Source organism: Ursus arctos, unplaced genomic scaffold (assembly GCF_023065955.2).
Source record: "Ursus arctos isolate Adak ecotype North America unplaced genomic scaffold, UrsArc2.0 scaffold_27, whole genome shotgun sequence".
Taxonomy (NCBI): domain Eukaryota; kingdom Metazoa; phylum Chordata; class Mammalia; order Carnivora; family Ursidae; genus Ursus; species Ursus arctos.
This window is the reverse complement of record NW_026622952.1, coordinates 6,186,844-6,208,684: the sequence shown is the minus strand read 5'-3', so window position 1 is coordinate 6,208,684 and position 21,841 is coordinate 6,186,844. Positions and strand designations below refer to the sequence as shown.

General features: G+C 35.2%; 1 protein-coding gene across 1 annotated transcript in view; it reads left to right on the top strand.

The window, feature by feature from the left end:
• LOC125283696 (A disintegrin and metallopeptidase domain 3-like) overlaps window positions 1-21,841 on the top strand; it is an 86,695-nt gene that overhangs the window by 8,580 nt on the left and 56,274 nt on the right. The window contains exons 3-4 of the mRNA XM_057303369.1: window positions 2,818-2,873; window positions 5,518-5,596. Coding sequence (XP_057159352.1) covers window positions 2,818-2,873; window positions 5,518-5,596 — 135 coding nt within the window. The remainder of the gene's footprint in view (window positions 1-2,817; window positions 2,874-5,517; window positions 5,597-21,841) is intronic.

The following is a 21,841-nucleotide window of genomic DNA, read 5'->3' as shown; positions in this document are numbered from 1 at the left end:
AGTTGCATTTCTATACATGAACAATGAGACTGAAGAAAGAGAAATTAGGGAATCCATTCCATTTACAATAACACCAAAAATCATATGTTATCTTGGAATTAACTTAACCAGAGACGTAAAGGACCTATACTCTAGAAACTACAAATCACTCTTGAAAGACATTGAAGAAGACACAAAAAGTTGGAAAAATATTCCATGCTCATGGTTCGGAAGAATTAACATAGTTAAAATGTCTATGCTACTAAAAGCAATCTACACTTTCAATGCCATCCCAATCAAAATACCAATGACATTTTTCAAAGAACTGGAACAAACATCCCTTAAATTTGTGTAGAACCAGAAAAGGCTCCAAATCACCAATGAATTGTTGAAAAGGAAAAACAAAGTTGGGGACATCACGTTGCCTGATTTCAAGCTATACTACAAAGCTGTGATCACCAAGACAGCATGGTACTGACACAAAAACAGACACATAGACCAATGGAACAGAATAGAGACCTCAGATATGGATGCTTGGCTCTATGGTCCACTAATCTTTGACAAAGCAGGAAAAAGCATCCAGTGGAAAAAAGACAGTCTCTTCAATAAATGGTACTGGAAAATTAGACAGCTATATGCAAAAGAATGAAACTTGACCACTCTCTCACACCATACACAAAGATAAACTCCAAATGGATGAAAGACCTAGATTGAGACAGCAATCCATCAAAATCCTAGAGGAGAACATAGGCTATAACCTCTTTGACATCGGCTGCAGGAACTTCTTGCATAACACATCTCCAAAGACAAGAAAAACAAAAGAAAAAATGAACTCACGGGACTTCAACAAGATAAAAACCTTCTGCACAGCCAAGGAAGCAATCAAAAAAACTGAGAGGCAGCCCACGGAATGGGAGAATATATTTGCAAATGACACTACAGATAAAAGACTGGTATCCAAGATCTACAAAGAACTTCTAAAACTCAATACATGAGAAACAAATAATCAATTCACAAAAATAGGCAGAAGATATGAACAGACACTTTTCCAATGAAGACATGCAAATGGCTAATGGACACATGAAAAAATGTTCAAAATCATTAGCCATCAGGGAAATTAAAATCAAAACCACACTGAGATACCACCTTATGCCAGTTAGAATGACAAAAATGAACAAGGCAAGAAACAACAAATGTTGGAGAGGATATGGAGAAAGGGGAACCATGTTACACTGTTGGTGGGAATGCAATTTGGTACAGCCACTTTGGAAAACAGTGTGGAGGTCCCTCAAAAAGTTAAAAATTGAGCTACCCTATGACCCAGCAATTGCACTACTGGGTATTCACCGCAAATATACAGACATAATGAAGAGAAGTGCTATAGGCACCCCAATGTTCATAGCACCATTGTCTATAGTAGCTAAACTGTGGAAGGAGATGAGATGACCTTCAGCAGATGAATGGATAAAGAAGATGTGGTCCATATATACAATGGAATATTACGCAGCCATCAGAAAGAAAGATTAGCCAACATTTGCAGCAACATGGACGGACTGGAGGAGATTATGCTAAGTGAAATAAGTCAAGCAAAGAAAGACAATTAGCATATGGTTTCACTCATTTATGGAACATAAGGAATAGCAGGGAGATCGGTAGGAGAAGGAAGGGAAGAATGAAGGGGGGGTAAACAGAAGGGGGAATGAACCACGAGAGACTATAGACTCTGGGAAACAACTGGGCTTCGGGGGGGGGGTGGGGAATTATGATAGGCCAGTGATGGGTACTAAGGAGGGCACATATTGCATGGAGCACTGGGTGTTAAACGCAAACAATGAATCATGGAACACTACATCAAAACTAAGGATGTACTGTTTGGTGACTAACATAACATAATAAAAATTATTTTAAAAAACACATAAATTTAAAATGCAAGAACTCTTATGCATTCATCATGAATAAAATATATACACAACCAAAAATAAATAAAATGACTTATGCAGAAAATTATACCCAATGACGGAATTCAAATTCTTTGCAAATGCAGAAATTGTACCCACATTGACCATGTGCTACACCACGAAGAACGTGTACGTTTTATGATTATGTCACAGATAAGGGTTATTGGGGATATAGTCTCTGAGAAGATTCCTGGGAAGGCAGTTTTTTAGGGTATGCTCTTGTGATGAGCCCCTGTGGAACGGGAGTGGAGGAAGTGAGAAGGGGGAGACAGAGACTCAGTCACATCTTAACATAGTGTGAAGCTAGCATGGCCCATTAGTATCTGGAGTTGAGGTGAGGGAACTTGTCATTAAATGTGGGCTGTCTCAGAAAGTTGTGACTTGGTGTGAGGTGACCGTCTGTAGCTGAGGCAATTCCTAAAGGGAACAGGGAGATGAAGAGTAGGGGACACTTCCTTTAATCTTAAAAGGGAACCTGTGTTTTATTTTTAATTTTTCAATATATTTGGGCTAGAAATTGCGAAGTAGAAAAAAGATAATACAATTCAAGTTTCTTCAAAGATTACTCAACATTTCTAAATGTAACCATTTTAAATTGAAATTTCGTTATGAAATTTTGTGACTAGTACTCTTAGTTTTGAAATAGATAGAGACTCTTTGATTTTATTTAAATTTAATTATGATTAATTCTGTCATACATTCCCAGATTGAAGGATTACAATTATATATGTCTATATTATATATATCTATATTATTTGAGACATGTGTTATGATCTATGTCTAAACGAAAGAGTAAATACATTTTAAGAAGTTATGGCTTTTGATTTTTAAGAATTCAGAATTTCTAATAATTATGTTCTTCTTGAATACTTTGCTGTAGGTCACTTATGCCATCGAACTTGACCAGAAAATGTACACTCTCCATCTTGAAAAACAGTAAGTGGCCATTCTTCTTTTCATACAGTTTTAGTTTCTGAAATTTTTACAGTCTCTACCCTAAACTTGAGCCTAAACTAGAGCAGGACTATTATATTTAATATGTTACATCTTTGTAATTCAAGTCAGACTAGAATTCCAAGTCTTCATCTTGAGGTTTTACATCTAATATTCAAGCCAAATTTTAATTTCATCATGCAAAATTAATGTATGCCAGATAAATGAAAATTAGTCTATGTAACTCTTCAAAATATAGCCACAACTGTAACAATTAATTTTGTTCATCATGTCATTTTATACATTTATATGATTTTAAGCATTTCCTTGATATTCCACCAACATTTTTTATTTTTTTATTTTTTATTTTTTTAAAGATTTTATTTATTTATTCGACAGAGATAGAGACAGCCAGGGAGAGAGGGAACACAAGCAGGGAGAGTGGGAGAGGAAGAAGCAGGCTCACAGCAGAGGAGCCTGACGTGGGGCTCGATCCCATAACGCCGGGATCACGCCCTGAGCTGAAGGCAGACGCTTAACCACTGTGCCACCCAGGCGCCCCCCACCAACGTTTTTTAATATCTTCAATTTTTACTCTGTGAGGGAACCAATATTAATACCCTTGTATCTATCTTGCCACCATTTTCTATTCCACATTTCACCTTTTTTAAATGAAATATGTAGAAACCTACCAAAAAGGTTTGTTTTTAGAGAAATGGAAACACTGTTTTGCAATCAGTAGGTTTTATTTAATAATGGTGTTCATTTTCTTCCTCTATGTGTATATCTTCCTCATTCTTTAACAGGTAACGGTCTGTAGTATGGCATGTTGATAGGAAATGAGGTGATTTCCAAGAATTTTCACTATGGAGTCCTTTAATAAACATCCTTATACGTATATTCTTATGTAATAGATATTTTGTTTTGTGGGCTTAATACCAAGAAATGGGTTTCTGGATCAAGCAGTGTGAATAATAGTAATAATAGTGATAATAGTGACAAGAACAAAAACCACCAAAGTAACTGGCATTCATGGAGCACGTAGCAATTGCCAGGCATATTTCTAAGCAATCTGCGTGTAGTAACTGATGTAAATTTCACAGCAACCTTCCTTGTTACTCGCATTTGGTATTAGAATTTTGAGAGATATTGTGTTTCTGAGAAGACAGCAGCAGTTTAGATTTTCAAAAGCATGCAGATGTGCTAAAATACTACAGTGCATCTTTGTGTTAACTTATATTTATTCAGTTGTTCTCACAATTAAATAAACCCCTAAATTTTTCATTTTGGTTTTAAGTCACTACACATTCTTAGAAATTTTATGGAAATCTGTGGTTTCCTATTGGGTCTTATGGATCTGCCCTCTATAGTGTAGTTTTTCCTCCAACTACTTTTAAATCTTTCTTTTGGCTGTGTTTCTTATTAGCAAAATGTGTTGTCTTTATTAGCTAGGACTCTATTTCTGTTCTTAGCAAACAAATTCTCTGACACATTTATTGAATTATTATTTTCCATCTGTCATCATTTTAGTTTCAGAGTGTCTTCTTTTTACTTGAAATGATCTGCTCTGAAAGCTTATTAACTTTTTTAACTTTTCTTGAAATAATGATTATTTTCTTTAACCAAATTCTTCATTCAACTTCGTTAGGAACTTGCTTTTATGTTTTGCCTTCTGCCCTTTTGTTGTTCATTTTCCTTACACTGGATGTTGTTTTCCAGTGAGTGGTCATGGGTATTTCTATTAATTCACTGATCAAGGCAGATCTTTTTGTTGTTTTTTGTAGAAGCAAAAGTATACTTTTGAGGATCCAGGACGAATGAACTTTCTAGGTCCTCTCTGATTCTGGCCTTGGACTGTCCCTTAGTGTTTGGATTCCTTGAGAAAGCCTGGTCTCCCGGCACTAAATACTGGTGTAAGATTGTTCTGTAATAATCGCAATCTTCTCTGTGAAAAGATTACACTTCGGCACCATGTATATGAGACTTGTCTATAGAATTCATTTAGCTTATGAAATTTGAGCAAAGCACTAGCCTCCTGCTTCTAAATGAAGGCTTTAAGAACTATTGTATGCTTCTACAATTTCTTTTCTCCTTCTGCTACAAGAAAGGCATGTTCCAAGGGGTAGGAGGTATGTCTTTTCCCAGGTTCCAGAAGGAAGGCAGTGTGGAGCTGAACCTGCAGTAAACTTGGGAAGAACATTCATTGTTGTTTTGAGGCATTGAGAGTTTGGGGTTTTTCTCACCACAGTATAATTTCATGAAAACTAATGGGAAAAGGATATATTTTTTGTTTATTAATCTATGGCTACTTGTTAGCAAATGTTAACAAATTAGCAAATATTTTTGCTATGAGATTTATTGATTGTTGAATCTAAAAGAAAACTTTGCTGTGGGAATCCGGAAGTCCTGGTTTCTAGTATATGTAAATCTATGTCATTTTAATGTCCCTACTGCTATCGGTTATACTGCTTAGTATTTTTTCTTACACAAAATATGCTACCCAAAAGGAAATGAGATAATGGAGAGATGAGCCCATTTAATTTTTGAATATTTGAGTTTGTAAAATTGAAAGTGAATTTTAATGTCATGATTCTGTTTTTGTTAATGTTACTATTGCAATGAAGTGTCATTACTTTGGTTGAATTAGGTCATTTTTAGACCCTCATTTCCTGGTGTATGCATACAACAAATCAGGAACATTGTATCCAGATTCTTCATTTATAAAGGTAAGTTTTCCTTTATGCTCTGTAGATTTACGTTTTCTGTATCATTAAGGTGCCATTGGCAGGAAGCAAAAGGATGCTTTCTACCACCCAGAATTATCGGGCAAACAGATCAGAAGCCCAAATATAATGCGGCAGTCACGATGAAGGTAGTTTGAACAGAACAACTACTTTTCAAATTTGGAGCTCCGGAATCTCTTATCCAAAAAGGTTGTTTAAACTACCAGAAGCATTAGCAGGGTCTGAGAGAGAAAGAAAGTGGGTTAAGGAGCTAAGAATAAGAGGCCCCTAAATACAGGGTCATTTTAATTGAGATGTCATAGGACAGAGGAAGTGGTGGAAATTACAATGATCATATGGTTTCTATCATAAGTGGAACATAAGGAATAGTGCAGAGGACAATAGTGGAAGGTAGGTAAAACTGAAGGGGAAGAAATCAGAGAGGGAGACAAACTATATGACACTCTTGACTCCGGGAAACAGAAGTTTGTGGAAAGGGAGATGGGTAAGGGGATGGGGTAATTGGGTGAGGGGCATTATGGAGGGCCCGTGATATGGTGAGCACTGGATGTTATATGCAACTAATGAATGCTTGAACATTCTATCAAAAGCTAATGATGTACTATACATTGGTTAATTGAATTTAAATAAAAAATATCCATTTAAAAAAAAGAAATTAAATTTCGAAACAATCACATTCCCACAAAGAAACATCAGGTCCACATGTTCTCACACTTTCCCTTTTCCAATCTTTAACTACTTAAGGTAATATTTCTATGAACATTCATGTGCAATTTGTTGTGTGGACACATTTTTTATTTCTCTGGGATACATGCCCAGGAATATGATTGCCAGGTCCTACGGTAAGTATATGTTTATTTTTTAAAAGAAATTATTAGCTATTTTCCAGTGTCTGTACCATTTTACACTTCCACTGGCAATAGAGGAATGATAGAGTGTCTGCCTGTTTGCCACCATTTGATCAGTATTTAAAATCTTTTTAAATTTCTGTCATTTTGATAGATGTATAGTGATAGCTCATGTAATTTTTAATTTGCATTTCCCTAATATCCAGTGATGTTGAGTATATTTTCATGAAATGAAATGTCTATTAATGTCCTTTATCCATCCTTTCTAATTGGATTGGTTGGTTTTTTATTGTCGATTTTTAAGCAGTTTATGTATTCTAAATACAAGTCCTTTGCCAGATAATGTGTTTTGCCCATATTTATATTCCCAGTCTGTAATTTGTCTTTTCATCTTGTTCATAAGGCCTTTCATTGAATAGAAATTTTTAATTTTGATGAGAGTTAATTTATCAACTTTTCCTTTTATGAATGGAGGTTTCGGTATAAAACTTAAGAACTCCATTTATCCCTAGCTCCTGAAGATTCTATGTTTTTTTCCCCTAAAAGTTTTACAGCTTTATTTACATTTAATTGTATGTCCACTTTGAGATAATTGTGTGTAAGGTGGGAGATTTGGATCAAGGTTTATTCTTCTGGCTGAGGATTTGCATTCATATGTTTCAGCGTCACTGATAGAAAAGGCTGTCCTGCACTGACTTGCTCTTGCATCTTTGTCAAAAAGTCAGTGGGGCATATTTTTATGGGTATATTTCTGGGTTCTTTATTCTGTTCAGTTTTTCTATGTGTCTATTCTTCTGCCACTACCATGCTGTCTTCTTTAGTTAACATGTAAATTAAGCATTTATATAGACCACAGTGATTCCTCCTACTTTATTCTTTCTCAAGATTTTTAGACCATCATAGGTATTTTGCTTTTTCATATAAATTTCAGACTAAATTACTTCATGGATACAGACAAACTTGCTGGGATTGTGATAGACATTGTGTTGGCCCTGTAGCTCAATTTGGGGGAGAATTGAACTTTTCGCTATGTTGAGTCTTCTAATCTGTGAATGCAGTGAGACTCTCCGTTTATTTGAATTTTTGTTTTTCCTCGTGTCTTTCAAAAATAGTTTGTAATTTTAGCATGCATATCCTGTACATAGTTTTTTTTTAGGTTTATACCGAAGCATTTCATTTTCTTTGGGTCAACTGTAGATGGTATTGTATTTTAATTTCAATTTCCATATATTGTTATCTAGAAATGCAATGGATTTGTGTTAATCTGGTATCCTACAACCTTGCTGAAGTCACATACTCTATGTTTTTTATTTTTTGATAGATTCCTTGAGATTTTTTACATAGATGTGTCTTTTATAAATACAGACATTTTTCTTTCTTCCTTTTCAGTCTGTATGCTTTTTATCTCTCTGCTTTGCCTTACTGTGCTTGTTACAGCTTCCAGTACTGTGCTGAATTACAATAGTGATTTACCTTGTTCCCCATCTTAGGGATAAAATATTCATTCTTTCCACATTGAAGACAATGTGAGCTGTAGGTTTGGTTTTTTTTTTCCCCATATATTCCTTACAAATTTGAGGAAATTCTCTATTTCTAGATTGCTAAGATTTCTGCCCCCCCCCCCATCAAGGGGTATGTGTTTAATTGTATCAGATGACTTTTCTGTATCAGTTGATATGATCATATGAGTTTTCTTTTTTAGCCTATTGATATGATGGATTGCACTGATTGATTTTCAGACATTAAAACAGTAGTGCATATCTAGAAAAGCTACAACTTGGTCCTGGTGGGTAATACTTTTTATCCATGACTGGGTTTGATTTGCTAGTAATTTCTTGAGGATTTTTTGGTCAAAGTTCATGAGAAATACTGGTCTGTGGTTTTCTTTTTTTGTACTGACTTTGTCTAATTTTTGTAGTAGAGTAATACTGGTCTCATAAAATAAATTTGGAAGTGTTAATTCTTATTTTATTTTCTGGAAGATGTATAAAGAACATGCTAATTTTTAAGCTGTTTGGTAAAATTCTTTAGTGTCTTCACTAGGCCTGTGGATTTGTGTGTTTGTGCGGGGGCGGGGGGAGATTTTATTTACTGACTCAAGTTATTTAATAGTTTTGGAGTATCTTGCTTATTGTGTCATATGTATTGTTTTGGTGGTTTGTGGTTTTTAAAGAATTGGTCCATTCCATCTCAGGTGTGGAATTTAGGGGTGTAATTTTGTCACAGTGATTTGTCCCCAAAGACTGCAGGAGTATTTTGTTTCTGACATCAATGATTGCTGTCTTCTCTCCTCTTTGTCAGTCTGGCTGGAGATTTTTCAATTTACTGAATTTATCGAAGAGTCAGCTTTTTCTTGTTTTTTTTCCGTACTGTTGCCTTATTTTCAATGTCATGGCATTTAGCGCTTATGTTTATTATTGTCTCCCTTATACCTTTCTTTGAGTTTCTTTTTTCTAGTTTGTTGAGGGAAAAATGTATTATCAATTTGTGACCTTTCCTCTTTTTTGTTGTAAGCATTTTAGTACTAAAATTTCCTGCTCAGCACTGTTCAATGTGCAGCCTACAACAGAATGTAATCTTTTCATTTTAACACAATTTCCTTTGAGGCTTCTTGTTTGACCTGTGGAGTTTTAAAAAGTGTGTCGTTCAATTTCCAAATGTGTGGAGATTTTTCCTGTTGTCTGCTGATTTCTAGTTTGATTTCATTATGGTTAGAAAATATATCCTGTATGATTTCAATTCTTTTAAATTGGTGAAGGTTTGGGTAAGATCCAGTATACTGTATGTGTTGATGAGTGCTCTTGAAGAGTTGAAAAGTGTGTGTACTCTGCTGTTGGGCTGGAGTCTTCCATAAACGTCATGTAGATCATATTGACTGATGTTCACTTCTGTGTTTTTACTGATTTTCTGTCTAATACTATCAATAACTGTATGCTACATATTGAATTCATCAGTTATTATTGGGTTTTTTGTTTTGTTTTGTTTTGTTTTTTGTTTTGTCTTTTTCAGTTGTATCAGTGTTTGCTTCACGTATTTTGAAGCTCTGTTCTTTGATGCCTAGTACATTTAGGATTGCCGTGTGTTCTGGATGGATTGATGCTGTTATGATTAGGTAATGACTCTTTGTCCGAAGTAGATTTTTTTACTAAGTCCACTTTGATATTAATAAAGCCACTTTGTTTTATTTTTATGAATACTCACATGATATATATTTGTCCATTCTTTGAATTCCAGTCTACCTATGTTATATTTGAAATGAGTTCCTTAAAAGAATATTTAGCTGAGCCATAGTGTATTTCTTTTTCTCCCATTTACCCTGACGCACAGTATTTTATTTGGTATTTTTAGACTAGTGACATTTAAAGTAATTATTGAAATATTAGGGTTTTTGTTTACCATAACCCTACTGGCTTGTTTCTTTTTTTCTACGTTTCTCATTCCTTTGTTCACCTCTTCTTGCCTTCTTCTGGGTATTTGGACATTTTCTTAGGATTCCATTGTGATTTATTTATGGTGTTTTAAAATATTTTCCTTACTATAGTTTTCTTAGTGTTTGCTGTAGGTATTAAAATATATCATAAATAACTTACAATATAGCTTACTATTATGTGGAATTTTTACTATTTTAGTAGAATATTGAAACCGTACTTCTGTTTGGGCTTCTTTATCCTCTGCACTTTTAAAATACAATTGATTAAAAATTCCTTTACATATATTGAGCATCGGATGATGTATGATTTTTGTTTCAGCCACCAAATGTGTTTTAACAAACTCATGGGGGAAAAGATTGCCTGTTATATTTACCACTATTTCAATCCATTCTGTTTTTCCCAGTTCCTTAGGATGCTCCAGGCCTTCATGTGATGTTACTACCTTGTTTTTTGGAGTTTCTTTTTGACATTTTTAGGGGTATGTGTGCTAGTGATAAAATCTAGTTTTCCTTTTTTGAGAAAGTCTCTTTTTCCCCTCCATTCTTAAAGGGTGAATTTGTGAGATATAGAGTTCATGTTTGCTTGTACTTTTCTTTCAGCAGTTGAAAACTGCTGTGATGTTTCCTCTTAGCCTTCATGACTACACATGCGAGATCTGCTGTCATTCAACTTGGTGTTCTCCTATAGCTTATGTGACAATGCCTTCTGGTTACTTTAAAAGTATTTTTATTGCTTTCATTTTAATTATGATAACCCATTTATTGTGAGTTACTTTGGGTCCATTCTCTTTACAGTTTGCTTAGCTTCTGGAATCTAAATGTTTATATGCCATCCATCAGTGTTGTGAAGTTTTCAACCTTATTTCTTTTTTCTTATTTTTAATTTATATTTTATTTTCTTGTGGTAAAAATACTTAAATGTGAATTTTACAATCAAGAAATTTTACATATACTTTTTTGTTAATTATAGTATGATTTTTACAGAAGATCTTAGAGCTTATTCACCTTGCTTGACTGAAATGTTGTGCCCATTAGTTAGTACTCCCCATTTCTCCCTCTCCCCGGCTCGTGGCAACCACCGTTCCACTCTCTGATGGTATGAATCTATTCTAGATGTCTCATATAAATGGAATCGTGCAGTATTTGTGTTTCTGTGACTGACTTCTCTGCCTGGAATCACTTAGCATGATGTGCTCAGGGTTCATCCATGTTATCACATATTGCAGAATTTGCTTCTTTTTGAGACTGAATAGTATTCCATTGAATGTGCTCCGCATTTTCTTTATCCACTCATCTGCTGATGCCTGGTTGGGTTATTCCCACATCTTGGTTCTTATGGGTAATGCTGCAGTGAACATAAGAGATCCAGTATCTCCTTGCGGTCCTCATTCCCATCCTTTTGGCAAATACCCAGAAGTGACATTTCAAGATCATATGGTAGTTCTATTTTTAGTTTTTAGAGGAATCTCTATACTGCTTTCATTAAAAACTGCACCATGTTGTATTTCCACTAACAGTGTGAACATTTCCACTTTCTCCACATCCTCACTAACACTTGTTGTTATTTGTTGGTATGATTATAGTCATCCTAAGTGGTGGGAAGTGACTTCTTATTGGCGAATTGACACTTTGATCATTATAAAATGTCCTTATTTGATTCTTGTGACGGTTTTGACATAATGTCTATTCTGTCTGATACAAGTATAGCTCCCTCTGCTCCCTTTTCGTTGTCATTTGCTTGGGATGTCTTTTTTTATGCCTTCACTTTCAGCCTATCTATGCCCTTAAATCTGAAACAAGTTTCTTTCAGACAGTGTAGTGTTGGATATTGCCTTTTTTTCCCATTCAACACTCTTATTATGTGTTTTGTTTGTGTAGTTTAATCCATTTACACAGTTATTATTGATAGGGAGTTTTTTACTATTGTCTCTTGTTAATTGTTTTGTGGGTTTTTTGTAGTTATTTTTTCTGTCTTTTCTTCTCTTACTCTCTTCTATTGTGTTTCTTTGATTTTTTAAAAAAATATTTTGATATTTTGGTCTTTTTCTTTTGTGTAACTTGTATTGGTATTTTCATTTTCGTTACCATGTGGCTTACATGAAATGTATAGCTATAATAGTGTATTTTAAGCTGATAAGAATTTCAACCACATACAAAAATCTGCAATTTTCTTACTCCCCCTCACATTCGTTTTGTGTTATTGATGGCACAATTTACATCATTTCATATTGTGTATCTTTTAACATATTTTTAGTTATAGTTATTTTTAATATTTTGTCTTTTAACTTTCACACTAAAATTAAGAGTGATTTACACACTCTCATTATATTAATTTAGTATTCAGCATTTTCTATATATTACCTTTACCTAGTGATTTTCATTCTTACATGCTCATGTTGCTGCTTAGCACCCTTTTGTTTCAATTTGAAGAACTCCCATTCATATTTCCTGTAATGCAGATACAGTCGTGAGATAGCCTCGGTTTTGTCTGGGAAAGTCTTCATCTCTTCATTTCTTAAAAAGCCTAATTTTTTTAATGAGCAGTTTTGGGTTGGCAGCAAAATTAACAGGAAGGTACAGAGATTTTTAAATATCCCCGGGACCCACATGTTCACAGCCTCTGCTGTTAGTGACATCCCCAACCACAGTAATAGATTTATTACAATTGAGGTAGCTGCATGAGCATGTCATAATTACCCAAAGTCCATAATTTACATTATGGTTTCCTCTTGGTTTTGTACATTTCATGGGACTGCACAAACATATAATGACATGTGTCACCATCATAGCATCATACAGAATAGTTTCACTGTCCTAAACATCCTGTATGCTCCACCTGTTCAACCTTTTGTCCTCCCTTCATCCTGAGAACTACTCATCTTTTTACTGCCTCCAAAGTTCTGCCCTTTCCAGAATGTCACATAGTTGGAATCATACCATAAAAGCCTTTTAAGATTGGCTTCTTTCACATAGTAATATGCATTTAAGATTCCTCCATGTGTTATTGTGGCTTGATAATTCATTATTATCAGCACTGAAAAATAATCCATTGTCTGCACATAGCACAGTTTATTAATCCACTCACCTTGAAGAACATCTATATTGCTTCTGAGTTTTCTTACAACTATGAATAAAGCTTCTATAAGCCATGTTTGCAGGTTTTTGTGTGGATATAACTTTTTAGCTTTTTGAGGTATAATTTGCAAATAAAAATGTGTGTATCTAAAGTGTACAAATGTGATTGATTCATGTACATATACCTTATAAAATGGTTACCACGATCAGGTTAATCAACACATCCATCACACCTCAAGTAGTTTTGTGTGTGTGTGTGTGTGTGTGTGTGTGTGTGCGTGTGTGTGTATGTGCGTGTGTGTGTGTGTATGTGCGTGTGTTGAGAACACTTAAGGTTTACTTGCAGGAAATTTCAAGTATATAACGCAGTATTATTAACTGTAGTTACCATGCTGTGCATTAGATCCCCAGAGCTTATTCATGTTATAACTGAAGGCTTATACCCTTGACTAACATTTCTCTATTTCTCCCAAAACCCACCACCTGGTAACCACCATTCTACTCTGTTTTGATGAGTTCAACTTTTTGTCTTTAGATTTTACACCTAAGTGAGCTCATATAGCATTTGTATTTCTCTGGCTAATTTCACTTCGTATAATGTCCTCTAGGTCCATCCATGTTGTTGCAAATGGCAGGATTTCCTTCTCTCTCATGGATGAATAATATTCATATGTGTGTGTGTGTGTGTGTGTGTGTGTGTGTGTGTGTGTGTGTGTATCACATTTTCTATACCCATTCATCCATCCTTGGACACTTAAGTTGTTTCCATATATTGGGTATTGTGAATAATTCTGCAATGAATATATGAGTGCAGATATCTCTTTGAGAAACTGATTTCCTTTTTTTGGATGTATATCCAGAAGTAGGATTGCTGAATCATATTTCAGTTTTATTTTAAATTTTTTGAGGGATCTCCATATCATTTTCCAAAAAAAGAAAACTCAGTAAAATCCGTAATGTTTTAGGAAACAAAATCAACATGTAAAAATTGGTTGTGATTCTATACAGTAACCATCAGAGAAATTAAGAAAGCAATCCCATTTACAATAGCAGCCAAAAGAATAAAATAGGAATAAATTTAACAAAGGAGGTGAAGGACCTATACATTAAAAGCTATAATACAATGATGAAAGAAATTGATGAAGACTCAATGGTAAGATATCTTGCATTCAGAGACTGGAAAAATTAATATTATTAAGTGTCCATGCTACCTAAAGCAATCTACAAATCCAGTGCAACCCCTAATTCACTGACATTTCTCACAGAACCAGAAAAAAATAATCTTAAATTCTTATGGAGTCACAAAAGACCCCAAATAACCAAAGCAATCTGGAGAAAGCTGAGGTATCACAATTCCTGATTTCAAACTCTAAGACAAATTTATAGTAATCAGAAAAGTATATCAGCTTAAAAACCAGCAGATAGACCAAGAGAACAGAATCAAGAGCCTAGATATATACTTACACATATAACATCATCTAATCTTTCACAAGGGTGCCAGAAATACATAATGGGGAAAGATAGTCTCTTTAATAAATGGTGCTGGAAAAACTAAATATCCACATGCAAAATAACACCACTTGCAAAAATTAACTTGAAACGGAGTAAAGACTTAAATATAAGATGTGAAACTATAAAACTACAAGAAACATAGGAAAACCCTCCTTGATGTTGGTCTTGGAAATCATTTTTTGGATTTGAGGATTTGACACCAAAAGCAAAAATTTAAAAATGGAACTGCATCAAACTAAAAAGATTCTGCACAGCAAAGGAAGCAATCAATGCAATGAAAAGGCAATCTATGTAACAGAAGAAAATATGTCAAATCACTTATTTGATAAGGGGTTAATTTCTCTGATAGTTATTGTATAAAATCACAACTGATTTTTGCATGTTGATTTTGCTTCCTAAAACATTACGGATTTTACTGATTTTTCTTTTTTAACCTGTTGCTGTGACTGCTTATATTACTTCATTTTTGAAATGTTGAACCAGCTTTGCATACTTGAGATAAATCCAAGTTGGTTGTGGTTTATAATTCTTTTTATTCATTTTTGGATTTGATGTGGTAATTTTGTTGAGGATTTGTGCATATATATTCATGAGAGATATTGGTCTGAAGTTTTCTTTTAATATTTTGTTGGTTTTAGTATTAGGGTAATACTGTTCCCAGATAATGTGTTAGAATGAGTTAGAATTATAGACTGCTTCTATACTCTGAAAGAGCGTGTGAAGAATTGGTATAATTTCTTCCTTAAATGTTTGGAAGAATTCAACAGTGAACCCATCTTGTCCTTCTGTTGTCTGTTTTGGAAGATTGTTAATTTTTTATTTGATTTCTCTAATATAGACCCATTCAGATTGCATGTTTCCCTTTTTTTAAAAAGATTTTATTTATTTATTTATTTATTTATTTATTTATTTATTTATTTGAGAGAAAGAGAGAGGGAGAAGCAGACTCCTCGCTGAGCAGAAAGCCTGATGTGGGACTTGATCCCAGGACCCTGGGATCACGACCTGAGCTGAAGGCAGATGCGTAACTGACTGACCCACCCAGGCACCCCCAGATTGTATATTTCATCTTGTGTGAGGGTTGACAAATTGTGTCCTTAAAAGAATTGGTCCATTTCATCTACATTTTCAAATTTGTGGGTGTGGAGTTGTTCATCATATTCTTTTATTGTCTTTTTAATATTTATGGGATCTGTACTTATGCCACCTTTTAACTCTGATATTAGTAATTATTGTTCTTTCATTTTTACTTAGTTTGTCTGGCTAAAGGCATGTTGATTTTATGGATATTTTCAAAGAGTCAGCTTTTGGTTTCATTCATTTTCTCTTTTGATTTCCTATTTCCAGTGTCAAAGGTTTCTACTCTAATTATTTTTTTATAATAATTTTTTATTGTGTTATGGTAGTCACCATACAGTACATCCCCAGTTTTTGATGTAAAGTTCCATGATTCATTACTTGCGTATAACACCCAGAGCACCATGCAATACGTGCCCTCCTTAATACCCATCACCGGCCTATCCCATTCCCCCACCACCCTCCCCTCTGAAGCCCTCAGTTTGTTTCCCAGAGTCCATAGTCTCTCATGGTTCATTCCCCCTTCTGTTTACCCCCTTTCTTCTCCTACCGATCTTCCTACTTCTTATGTTCCAAAAATGAGTAAAGCCATATGATAATTGTCTTTCTCTGCTTGACTTATTTCACTTAACATTATCACCTACAGTCCCGTCCATGTTTCTGCAAATGTTGTGAAATCGTTCTTTTTGATGGTCCATTGTATATATGGACCACATTTTCTTAATCCAGTCATCTGTTGAAGAGCATCTTGGCTCCTTCCACAATTTAGCTATTGTGGACAATGCTGCTATGAACATTGGGGTGCATATAGCCCTTCTCTTCATTACATCTGTATCTTTGGGTAAATACCCAGTAGTCCAATTGCTGGATCATAGGGTAGCTCTATTTTTAACTTTTTATGGGACGTCCACACTGTTTTCCAGTGGCTGTACCAACTTGCATTCCCACCAACAATGTAAGAGGGATCCCCTTTTTCCACGTCTACTCCAACATTTGTTGTTTCCTGCCTTGTCAATTTTTGCCATTCTAACTGGCATAAGGTGGTATCTCAGTGTGGTTTTGATTTGAATTCCTCTGATGGCTAATGATTTTGAACATTTTTTCATGTGTCTGTTAGCCATTTGTATGTCTTCATTGGAAAAGTGTCTGTTCATAACTTCTGACCATTTTTTGATACCACCCTGAACGTGCCCAATCTCATCTGATCTCGGAAGCTAAGCAGGGTCAGTCCTGGTTAGTACTTGGATGGGTGACCTACTCTAATTCTTATGATTTCTTCAGTTCACTTTGTATTTAATTTGCTCTTTTTTTTTTTTTTTTAGTTATGTAAGGTGGAAACTTAGATTGTTGATTTTAGGTGTTTCTTCTTTTTTAATATATGCATTGAATGCACTATAAACCTCCTCCTAAGCACTATTTTTGCCGCATCTCACACAATTTGAAAAGCCGTGCTTTATTTCCATTTAGTTACAAAAATTTTAAAACTTCTTTTGAGATTTCTTTTTGATCTATGTGTCCTTTATAAGAATGTCTTTAATCTCATGTGTTTGGGATTTTCAAGCTATCTTCTTCTTATTGATTTATAGTTTAATTCCACTGTGGTCTGAGAGCAGACATTGTATGATTTCTATTCTTTGAAGTATTTTAAGGTATTTTTTATGGGTCAGAATGTCTGTCTTGGTGAATGTTTCATATGGACTTGAGAAGAATGTGTATTCTGCTATTTTTGGATGAGGTAGTCTGTAGGTGAAGAAAAACAAAAGATATAAGAAAAGATATATAAGATATATATTTATATAAGATATAAAATATAAGAAAAATAAAAGTTTTTATTTTATTGTCATATTCCTTCTTCAGTAGTCTGCCTTTATGAAAATTCAGGATTCTGACCTATATCATTTTCCTTTTCTATATAGAATTTTTTTCTGTTTTTCTTGTAAACATATCTACTAGCAATAAATTCCCTCAATTTTTGTCTCATAAAATCTTTACTTCTTCCTTTTTGAAGGATAATTTTGCAGGGTATAGAATTCTAGGTTTGTGGGGTCCCCCCCATGCTTTAAATATTTCACTCCAGTCCCTACGTGTATGCATGATTTATGAAAAGAAAATATGTGATTCTTACTGTTGTTCCTCTGTAGGTGAGGCTTTTTTTCCCTCTGACTTTTCTTAGGATTTTTTTTTTATCTCTGCTTTTCTATAATTTGAAAATGATATGCCAAGGTGTGTGTGTGTGTGTGTGTGTGTTTTAAACATATTCTGTTCCGTGTTCTCTGAGCTTTCTGGATCTGTGATTTGGTGTCTGACATTAATTTGGGGAAGTTGTCAGTTATTATTGCTTCAGATATTTCTTATATTCCTTTCCCTTTTTCTTTCTTCTCTTTCTGATATTCCCATCATGTGTATGTTACAACGTTTGAAGTTGTCCCATAGTCTGTGAATATATTCTTCCGTTTTATTGTCTTTGTTTTCTTGCTTTTTAGATTTTGAAGTTTCTGTTGATATATCCTCAAGTTCAGAGATTCTTTTCTCAGCCACTTCCATCTACCAGACCGTCAAAGGCACTCTGCATTTCTGTTACAGTTTTTTTTTTTTAACTCTAGTATTTATTTTGGATTCTTTCTCCGGATATCTATCTCTATGATTACATTGCTCATCCATTCTTGCATGGTGGCTAATTTATCCAGTAGCGCCCTTAGCATAACCATAATTAATGGTTGTTTTAAATTCTCAATCTGATAATTCCAACATTCCTGCCATGTCTCATTCTGATGCTTGCTCTGTTTTTTCAAATTGAGTTTTTGCTTTTGGCATTTTTTTGGATAGCTGGAAATGATGCACCAGGTAAAGGGAACTGCTATAATGTAGTGTGTTGAGGTATGGGGAGAGAGGAAGTGTTCTGCATTCATGTGATTAAGCCTCAGTTTTTTGCTTGGCCTGTGCCTCTGGACTGTTCACAACAGAAGTCTTTCTCAGTTTTTTTCCCCTTCCCCTTTGGGTGGGACAGAATGGCCTGAGTGGGCTGGAGTTGGGTATTTCCCTTCCCCATGTCAGTTAGGCTTTGATAATTTCCCAGCAAATTCATCTTTAGTTAAATGGTTCCACTGAAATCAGGCCTTGCTAAGAACAGAATGCTCTGATGTATTTCAAAATGGTCCCTTTTCTCATCCCCTTATTGAAAGCATAAGGGATTTTTCTCTGATATTTACTAAGGCATGTTGGTCAAGCTTCTGGATGTAAATGTCACTACACTGTGGGGACCTCATTAGAGTTCTCTGGAATTTTTACTTCTCAGAGTTGTCCACACTGATTGTCTAGCATTTCATCAATTACTGTGAGGATTAAATACCTGAGCACTATTCCAGCAGCACTTTTTACTACTTCTGCTTCAGTAAGCTGTAGCTCCCTGTGTTCCCCTGTCTACCTCCCCACTCTTGGGGTCTATGGTTTGCTCTGTGTCCTCACCTCTCTCCCAGATGTAAGAAATGTTGATTTTTCAGTCTGTTAATCTTTTTAACTATAGTTAGCATGGAGTGGTAACTTCCATATACATATAAGTTCCTCACATGTATAACTAGAAACCAGTCTCTTCATTTATTTAGTTTTGCAGGACATTATATTTTTGGTTGACTTTTTCCCCCTCAGTCAGCACTTTGAATATATCATCTCACTTCCTTCTGGCTTGCCAGGTCTCCGCTGAAAAATCCATGGAAACTCATAAGGCTGTTCCATCATATATGAGAAATGACTTTCTCCTGATGCTGTCAAAATTCTTTATTTACATTTGACTTTGAACAATTTGATTATGTTATATCTGAGTGTGGATTTCTTTAGCACCATTTTATTTGGTGTTTTGAGCTTCTTGGAAATAGATATCCATTTCTTTCTATAGGTTTGGGATGTTTTAGCCATTATTTATTTGAACAAGCTTTCTGTTTTTTAATTGAGTATATGCAACTATAATAATGTATAACGTTAAGGTGTGCAGTGTGTTGATTTGATGCATTCATATGTTACAATATGATTACCACATTAGTGTTAGCTAACACCTCTATTATGTCATATAATTATTCTTTTCTTTCTCCCTCTTTTCCTTCTGAGACTTCCATAATGTAGATAGTGTCCTTCTGGTAGTGTTCCAAGTCTTTTAACCTTTTTTTTCACTTTTTCAGTCTCTTATTTTTGCTCCTCAGACTTGTCTTTGAGTTCAGTTATTTTTTCTTATGCTTATTCTCATCTGCTGTTGAAATTTTCCAGTGAATTTTTCTATCTCTTTTTTAAATTCTCACTTAGTTTGTGCATTGTTTTCTTGACCTCAGTGAGTATCTTTATGAGAGTTCTTTTTTTACTGAGGTATAATTGACATTAACATTATATTCATTTCAGATGTTCAACACAATTCAATATTTGTATATACTGTGAAATGATCACCACCGTTAGTCTAGTTAACATCTCTCACCATACAGTTACTGAATTTTATAGTCCCTTAGCAACTTTAAATATGCAATGCAGTATTATTAACTGTAGTCACTGTGCTGTGCATTACATCCCCATTACTTACCATCTTATAGTTGCAAGTTTGAATATCAGAGTTATTTTTAATTCTCTGTACAGTAAATCATTTAAGTTCAATAGGTTCAATTTCTGGAGATTTATCTTGTTCCTTTGTTTAAAACATCTTTTCCTGATTCTTCATTTTACTTGATTCATTGTTTTGTTGTTGGCTCATAGTCAAAGCAGTCAATTCTCCCAGTCTTCACCAACTGGCCTTGTGCAGAAGTAGATTCCCCAGATCAGCCTTGCCATTGATTGTGGGGGCCTCTACTAACTTTTTATCTCTTTAGGGAGGAGGAGGCACCTGTGTTTTTGTCCTGCTCTCTCTGTGTTAGACAGGAGGGAGGATCAATAGTATGTACTGTCTCAAGCTGATGCCTTGGTCTCTTGCAGGCAACTAGATTCTGCCAGATCTATCAGTGCTCCAGGATTCATGGGACAGATGCTAATTCCATGGGCATTTTTGGTGAAGTGGAGGCACTACATGTGTGGATCAATTTTTTCCTTTTCCAGTGAGAAGCAGAAAGCTAGGCTTTTTCATTCACTCTCTGTGCTGAGTTGCGGGGGTTACAAATCAATGTTTTGTACTAGCCCGAGTCACTACCTCTATTTTGCCTGGGTGGTTAAGACTGTGCTGAGCTTATCAGGACTCCTAAGACTGGCGATATGGATACTAGTTCTCTGGGTTGCCCCCTCAGAACAATTGGGGCACTTGACCTGTGAACAAACCGCTTTCCTTCTCTGGTCAAGCTGGGAGCCAGAGAGTCTCTTTGGGATCATATGGCAGTGCTCTGCGTGTGACCCTGGTGAAAGGTATACCAAATCTTCATATTGGCTTTGGTGAGTTTGATTTTGCTTTCTCCTAGGGTGTGCCTTTCAACTAATCTCTGATCAATCGTAAAGGGAATTTGTCCATGAATTGTTGCTGAATTGGTGTATTTGTTCCATGATGGAAGGCCCGGGGCTTCTTACTCCACTCTTCCTGACCAGAAAATCAGCCTTTATTTCTTTTTCCTTTTTTAAGATTTTGTTTATTTATTTGAGAGAGAGGGACAGCGCGCATGAGCTGGGGGTGGGGTGAGGGTGGGGGAGTGGCAGTGGGAGAGGGAGAAGCAGATGCCCCGCCTGCTGAGCCTGATCCCAGGACCCCGAGATCATTACCTGAGCAGAAGGCAGATGCTTAGCTGATGAGGCACCCAGGCACCCCTCAGCCTTTGTTTCTTTGAGTGCTTTTCAACTCCACATTCTTTCTGTTTTCGTTCTTGGATTCTGATATGTATTTTAGATCTGGTATTGTTCCACAGGTTATTGAGGCTCTATGCACTTTCTTAGCTCATTTTTCTCTGTCTTACATACTGAGTAAATTCTACTGATCTGTCCTCAAGTTAACTGATTCCATGCCTTGTCACCTCCAGTCTACTTTTGAGCCCATCCAGACGTTTATTTTATGTGTATGTCTTTTTTAGTTCTGGCTTTTATTTCTATTCTGTCATTTGTGTCAAGGTAATTTGTAATTGTTCATTGAAGCAATTTTCCATGGCTACTTTAAAATCCTTGATAGTTCCAACATGTGGCTTATCTCAATACTGGCATCAGTTGGTTGTCTTTTCTCATTTTTGTTGTGATTTCTTTTTTAGTTCTTGGTATAGTGGGTGATTTTCACTTGTATCCTTGACGTTTAAATCTGTTTTTGAAGCAGTCACCCAGTTTAAGTTTAGATTTAGTGTGGTG